Raw genomic sequence first — 8,080 nt, 5'->3', positions numbered from 1 at the left:
GAGCCTGTGACTTGTCCTCTGCTGTTTTTCAGCCTGGACAGGCCTGCAGTGCTGCTCTGGATCCTGCTGCACGTGCATTTGTTCCTGCACAGAGGTTGAAGGCACAGGCTCTGGAGCAGTGCAGTGTGCTAGGCTCAAGCTGTGTGCCTGCAGTGACTGCCCTGCCATCCTAAAGTTGCCCATTCTGAGTCTGCAGGAGCAGAGTGATACTGCTGGGGCACTTGAGGACATGAAAGGAAGCCCTGGTATTTCACTTCTTAGGGAAACCTCCATGACTTCTCCAAGCAGGCAGACTTAGCACTTGCATATTTAGGTCCTTAAAAGCAGGGATTCAGGCTGGAAGAGTCAGAGAATCCTGTGGGAGTTTGGGAAAAGTGGTTGCATTTGTCTTTACCAGGTAGGGATCTCCGACCAAAATTGCCCATGAAATCGTTACAAGGTTGTTTGTTGTGCACTGTATTCTTCTGCAGTTCCCTCTGCCTCCCAGTAATATTTCCACATAGGATTACTTACTTATAAAAGTAGTAGATAAACTTTTCAGTTTAAGAGATGCTGACTGCTAAATTGACAATGTCCTCCTAAAGGTCTTTAATTTGGACTGTATTTTAGAACTCTTTCATTTCCACCCTCTTCATTTACAAAGCAAGTCTGCTTAAGAATTTATCTACTGCATTTCATACTAATGCATTTTATAATGGATTAGAAACTCCACACAGAGCCATATTTTTGTTATGTTTGTGTATTATGTAGGATCTTAATTCAGACTGGACTACTAAGCATTCTTTGAACAAGGACAGTAATGCTAATAGCAACAAAAACACAGACATGTTAGATCTTCTAAACTTCAGGGCATTAGCTCTGCAAGAATTCAAGTTGTAGGAAACTCCTTTCAGGCAAAAGCAATCTTCATCTAATGTAATGCTTAATATTTGTTGTCTGTTGTTAAATCAGATAGTACTTAAGCTTGTAAAGGTGAGATAAAAATACAGCTTACCACTCAGGTAATTTTTAAATACTTTAAAAGTACATGGCTCTTATTTTATCATTCATGAAATGTTTTGGTGGGGGTGGAGAGGATTTCAGCACATTACAATTTAATCAAGCTTAGAGTAATAAAAAATTTCTATAGCCGTTCTCCCCGTGATCTCCTGGGACACAACCAATATCCTCTTGGGTTCAAATGGATTTCCCTTTATTTTTTTCAGACTTTCAATCTAATAAATAAAGGATGGAAAAAACCCTCAAACCCTTATCATTTAGTTAATAAAACAGTATAGACATAAGCCTTAAAATTATTGATGTTTTGAAACCATTTTCTAGTGACAGAAAGAATTACTACTTGGAGACATGAATGTAAAGTTAATAAGGCTTTGGATGAATTGTGTATATAAAGCTTTTAAAACATATAAAGATCAGGTTCAAATTGCTTTGTGAGAAAAATACAGTAAAACTATTGAGGGACAGACTATGCTGTGTTATATAAACAGATGCTTTAAAATTTTTATTATTGCTATTGCATATGCAATAGGAGACAAATAAAAGTTTGAAATCACCTAGAGAGAATGCAAAGGTCTGCATTTTCTCATATTTTGTAATGATTAATATTGCACTCTTCATCCTGAAATGCTAAATGCTTTTCTTTCCTGAATTATAGAGGGCAACTGGCTTGAGTCAGTTTCTTCAGTGAAGATTATTTTTATTTTCTTACTAATTTTTAGGAACTCAGGAGAGAAAGGAAAGGAAATGTGATATTCAGACATAAACTTTCAGGAGTGAAACATTGCCCCTTGCATTGAGGCGAGAAAGAAAAGGCTGGGCAAGGGCAGAAAATCTTAGCTAGTAGTTTCTTGAGGAGAAACAGAACCTATTCAGGTGCTGCTTCCCTGCTACACTGCTCATTCTTGAGCTGAGAGATGCTTCTCTGCTTTGCTTCCTGCACCAACTGAAAAGCTTAAAATCTTTCTAAACTCTTAAAATGTGTTTTGCCTCTAACAGTGCTCAGGGAGCTGTAGCATTCAGAAAGAGTGCAAGAGTGGGCACTGCAGGTTCTGAGAAAGGAGGTTTTCTGTCCTTTCCTCTGGGTATGAAGGTGCATCTGTCATTTCTTTTACTTTCCTTCGGGTGCAGGAAAGGGTGGCTGCACCTCTGCTGTGCCCTCATGTTGGATGTGCATGGTTCTGAGTAATTTAGCCTAAGCTCTTTTCTGTTGAAAAAAAAAAAAACAAGCTGAATGTTTCTAATAGTAAAGAAACCTTTTGAGGAATGGGTTAGAGGAACTGAGTCACATTTGCCTTTAAACCAGCTCATTCATCTATTGGAGGAGATCTCACTAGAATTCACTTTTAACCAGAATGGTTTATTGAACTGTTGAGATTGCAAAGATATAAACTCACTGCATGGCACAAACTACATTTATTATCTTTTATTCTGTTCTCCAACTGTTTATGACAGTTTTTAAAAGTTTTTATTTTTATTACTTTTTTTTTATTTGGTGAAACTTTTGAAAAAATCACCCTGTAAATTGGTGTCTGTAAAATATAAATTCAAGTTTTGCACTCACAGTTGAATGTTGGAAAGATGCAAGTGTTCTGTAGGGCTCAGGGAGAGTGCCTACACCTCAGTCCTGTACATGCAAACCTTGTGGAAAAAAGTATATCTACAGAAAGAGGTCTTGGAATATTGAGTTCAGCTTAATGGAACCTCTCGGGTAAACAATGACACCTGAGTTACATGTTGGGGCTGATGTTGCAGAAATGAATTTTCATTTAGAACTTTCATGCAACGCAACATCTGAGTCACCTGAAAGTTTGAAATGTCATATACAGAATTATTTGCTGTAATGAATACTTTGGGGTGAAGGTAACCTGCCTTTCAGTTCTTTCACACTGCTAACTATTCAGCTGAATTAAAAATGACTTCAGAGAAACAGAAGTGTTGTCTAGAAACAAATTAATTAATTTTGATAGTAGTGAAATTATAGAAACAATACCAATATGAAAGAGCATCTCCTTAACCTCAGCACAACTTTGTTCTCACTGTGTCTTCTGTTTGCAATGCTGATTTCATACAGTTGCTAAAAGAGGAAGAATTTGCACATCTTCAGCAGCATCATTAGCAAAATTTCATGCTATCAAAATATATGCAGCTATGACATTAGCTACATGAGTGGCATCTATTATTTATTGGTTGTACTATAGTATTGCTGCTAGAGACCTTAATGTAATGATCTCTGACACAAGAGCTGCTTTTCAAAGTGCAAACATTGCTAAGGCCTGTGGTTTTTGTAGCATTAGGTAACATTAAAAAAGCTATTGAGTGACATATCAAAACACCAATTATAACTAAATTTTAATAATCTTTTTTAATCTAGCTTTCACAAACTCAAGGTCACTGTCTAAGAGCTAATTAGAGAAGATTCTGTACTCCAGGAAATTCTTTGTTGATGGCAAACAAAGAAGCGGTTAGAAGTTATTGCTATTTAATTTTATACCTTAAACAAAACTTGCTGTTAAGTAATTTCATTCTATTAAAAAAAAGTCTCCCTTTTGCAAAAATTCAGAACATGAAATTTATCTTTGTTTGAAATTTCTAAGTAGTGATTTTGTGTAAAATGTTAAACACTTATTTAAGGAGCAAAGGATCAAAACCTACATTTTCTGTGATGTAATAACATCATGTAATGAGAATTCTAATGCTTTCTTAGAATAAGGGTACATGTTCTCACACAGTATTGTAATTAACATGTACTGGAATGTGGAGCCACAAAAAGAAAGATACAGAAAAGTTGTTTAAATTTTAATCTTCTGGACTGAGCAAATCCATGGAATATCAATCTTAAAGATTTTTTCAGGCGAGACTCAACTCTTCAGCAACACCAAAGTGATAACTTAAATAATGAAGTGGTCAGAATATGAAAACAAGACAAAGAGTTTGATAAGCAAAAGATAAATACCTTTCCTTCTCATTAGCTGGACTACTTACAGCATGGGGTGTCATGTATTGAGCTCATGCTTGTGCCCTGCATCCTCTATGCACACAAACATTTGCTGCAGGGGGAGTTGCAAGAGCTCCCCACCTCCAGCTGGAGACCAGGTTTAGGAATAGGATAATGGGATAGGAATTTATATACTCCCCACTTGTCTTTATATGCTAAATGGAAGTCTGTGTTGTGTTGTGTCTCAGCAAAGAAGTGTATGCTACTCTGGACTCTGGAGATTCTGGCTCCTGTGCAGCTCCTTTCTGGGAAACTCTGTGCAGTAAGATGCTCTTGAGAGTGAAAATGGAATACAAACTATGTTAGGTGAGCAGTAGCTGTTAAAGGAAGCCACATGGCCCATTTGGCATCTCTTTTTGGAACTGTTTCAATTCAGATATACTTAATGGCATAAGTCAGAGTAAATCCCATTTTGTTTGAGAGCAATGCAGACAAGTTCCAACAGGGAAATATGGAGAGAAGCATGATTAAAAGCAGAGAGGCAGTTGGATAGGTGAGTTCCAGACTCACTGAAGAGCCACACAAACCATCTATCTGATGCAGCATGGCTTCTTGACTCTTTTGTACTGGCACACAGATGTCCCACAGAGTAACTCACAGGAGCCCCAAGAGGAAATGTAGTGAACCAGGAGATGCTGCAGAATGGAAAGCTCTCTAGAGAGCTCTTCCTCAAGGGAGGCATCAGGGGCTGTCCCAGCTACAGCAGGCTGAGGCTGGAAATAGTGTGTGTGCACTGGCTCTCAGCCACCATGGTACAATTGGGTGGGTGTTCTCCCACCTCAGGACACTTCCAGGTTCCTAGAGTTTAGTGTTTCTCACTCTGAGGTTGAAACCATGTGCTTCGATAAGGAGAGAGGGGGGCTCACATGGGCTATGTCTCATTATCTGTTTTATCAAGTTGTGCAGTGCAAGCACCTGAGAACATGACCATGGACCTCTCAGGAGGGAATTATTTATTAGGAGCATCTCCAGTCTGATCCACTGGACTGAGTGTCCATTAATGGTCAGCACATTTGCTGTGATTCTGGAGCTCACCACCTACTTTATTTTCACCTGGAAAGAATTCTGTCTACGTGCTCTGAGACCATGCTGCTAGGCAAACTGCAGCATGTTAAGTAGGGATGACCAACAGAGGTTATCCAAACTGTGTGTCCAGTGACTTTCTCAAGGCTTGTTGTCTCAAAGCTGTACAACATTGCAGCTCATGCCCTTTGAACCCCGAGGTGAAGGTTTGCTTGGGTTTTGCCTGATGAGTGATTTCACTTTCTAGAGGTCCTGAAATTAATCTTAGTTTGTACGTTTTTCTGTTTGGAATATAATGTTGCAAAACTGAGACTTACCAAAAATGCTAGTTTAAGCTCATATTAGTATGTGTCCTGTGATGTTATTCTCCAGAAAACAGAAATAGGTGATTTGGAGGGACAGAGTTTCACCCAGCTAACTCCCAGCAGTGCTAGCTTGGTCGCAGATTTAGGTACGGTCAGTTAGCATTGACTTCCAGACAGAGCCTGTGGGTAATAGAAAGGCTGTCCCAGCCTTGATCCCTGGCACAGGTGTTCCCCACAGGCTGTAAAACCCATCACAGTGACACGAAATGGCTTTCAGCAAAGACCTGAATCTGAACTCTCATCTCACTTCCACTTCCTAACAGGATTAAGACAGAGGTTTCTTCCACTATGCTGTCGCTATCACTTCTTTTGCATACATAGTGTCTGTTTTTCAAGGATTTCTGTCCTCTGACTTACCAGGGTGCCCCTTTCATTAGCTCCAATTTAAATTAAGATTTAATATTTATCTGTCTTTAAGGGACAGTACGTACTAGCTGACAGAGCTTAAAAGCAATAGCAATAAATAACAGCAGAAAAGTAATTTTTTTTCACAGTAAATGCTTTGTACTGCCACTAACTGGTGCAGTCTGAACACAGATTGAGGAATCCAAGCACTGAGAAAGCTGCAGCTTAATCCATGTGAGGCTCTTCCCTGCTTTAAACCAAGGTTGGAACTGGAAAGGGGAAGATAGAAAGGAGAAACTCAGATTGCCAACAAAAATTTAGTAGCTTCATTTCCTACTACATTCATACAGTGACTATACTAGAAAATGGGATCTGGGTTTGTACTTCCTTCTAGTCTTGTGCAGCAGGACAGTAAATAATAGCATTTGCAGTCTAATCTGCACTTTAATACATTTTCTTCACTTGCTTCATTGCATTAATGGAAAGAGGAAGATGATCTTGTGGCGAGGACAGAGTACTGGAAGTCAGGTGATGTGGGTTATATGCAGAGTTCTGCCACAGGCTTCCTGTGCAGGCTGCTGTAATCAGGTTTGCTAATAAACAAAATGAAGATAATAACATTTCCCCTCCTTACCAGGGTGTTGTGACACTTAATTCATTAATGTTTGTAAAGTGCTCTGTGTTCCTTGTTTCTAAATGTGCTCCTTACTGTAATAATATCTTAGGGATGGTATTAAATTTGAGAGTAATGCTATTTTAGTGCCTGTGCACTTCAGTTGGCTGGAGTGTAGTAAAGACCATTATTTTCATATATTTTATGAGCTACTGGAATTTTTTAGATGACTTACTTGAAATTTAGCTAATATAGTTATAAAACATACTATGTCAGTACTATGCCTACTTCTTATTTTTTCTGTCCTTTTTACTATGATGAAATATTTAGCAATACGCAAGAGTGCCTTGTTCAGACTAAAAGGAGGAAGAAAGACTTTGGCATAAATAATCTAGCTGCTTGGCTTCTAGCTCTGCTGCTGATCCTGCTCTCAACCCCGGTGAATCACAGGGCAGAGCTCTGTGTCCCAGAGCAAAATGCACACCAAAAAAAACCTGAGCAAGAAGTTAAGTAAAAAAACCCACCAAACAGCAAATGAAGGGGTCATGAAAATGGGGAGTTTTGGCATTCACCTAAATTGTAGTAATACTACAGGACAAAGCAACTGTATAATTTATGTAGTACAGTTGAAAACAAACAAACAAACAAGAAATAGTTAACTTACACAATCTCCAAAGGTTTGGCAATGCAGCTCCCAATAAATTCTCTACAAATCACACAGCTAAATTTCTATATTTTCCAGGAAAACAACTCAGCTAAAATTTTCTTAATGTGCAATACAGTATACTTGTTAAAGCAAATGGAAGTTGTGCACAGAAGTGAAAGCAGAACAAACTGCTGAGTTTTTAAAACACAGAAGAGTATTAACACCATTCATTCTGCATATATGGATTTTTCAGAATGTGTTAGTTCACTGAAATTCTGCTCTTATATGAAATCTAATGCTGATCAGACAATTGTAATACATAAAGCTATCTGATTTTTATAGCCAGTGATAATTACATCGGGTGAAGAAAGGAATTACAAACTTACCGTCAGCAGGAGCAATTCATTCAGGGCTGTACACACTGCCAGGCTGCTGGTACAGTACAAGAAAAAGCCAACATGTCCCCTTACAAGCACTGTCCAACATTAGATTAGTAGGAAGAGAGGAAAGCAGCTGACACTTACTATCAGTATAAAAGTTCCCAGGAACTCTGAGAGGGCTTCTTTAATCAAGCTGTTCTTCAAGGAAAATTTCTCCTTTAAACTCCTTTTGCTTTTCCGGCTCATTTTGGCTTCCTCTATTCCTCTGGTGCCCTAGTTACAAACACACACAAAATTTGTTCTGTATTCGTCCCTGCTCCAGCTGAACTTTGACACTTTTACTTAAACATTGAAATATGAGATTTCATCTTGTACAGCCAGTGAAATCATCTGACCGCAGGCATGGACAGAACCAACTCAACATGCCCTAACAATTCATCATGGGTTTGCCAGTCTGTGCCTCCTCTAAGTGCACTTCTATTTATACTGGTTAGATAATGCTAGTAAGTTCACAATTAGAACTCCATTTTTTTTTCTTACAAAATGGATTAATCATTACCTTTCCTGCTATGATTTTTTTCCACCGTTAATAATGAATAAAATGTTGTTTCTATCACCTTGATCAAAAAGACAAAAAGATAAACTACAAAGTAAGGAACTAAAATATAGCTGAAAATTTCTCTCTGACCTAGATTGAGGTTTAAACCATCCTAC

The 8,080-nt window shown here is 38.4% G+C and overlaps 1 protein-coding gene across 1 annotated transcript in view; it reads right to left on the bottom strand.

Annotated features, from left to right (window-relative positions):
* Nucleotides 1-7,695, bottom strand: part of AQP9 (aquaporin 9) — a gene marked incomplete at its 3' end in the record, with an annotated part of 19,240 nt that extends 11,545 nt beyond the window's left edge. The window contains exon 1 of the mRNA XM_009084150.1: nt 7,511-7,695. Coding sequence (XP_009082398.1) covers nt 7,511-7,612 — 102 coding nt within the window. The remainder of the gene's footprint in view (nt 1-7,510) is intronic.
* Between the last annotated feature and the right edge of the window lie 385 nt (nt 7,696-8,080).

Source organism: Acanthisitta chloris, unplaced genomic scaffold (genome assembly GCF_000695815.1).
Source record: "Acanthisitta chloris isolate BGI_N310 unplaced genomic scaffold, ASM69581v1 scaffold37101, whole genome shotgun sequence".
NCBI lineage: Eukaryota > Metazoa > Chordata > Aves > Passeriformes > Acanthisittidae > Acanthisitta > Acanthisitta chloris.
Note: the sequence above shows the minus strand (reverse complement) of the source record. Positions and strands in the feature narration are given on the sequence as shown.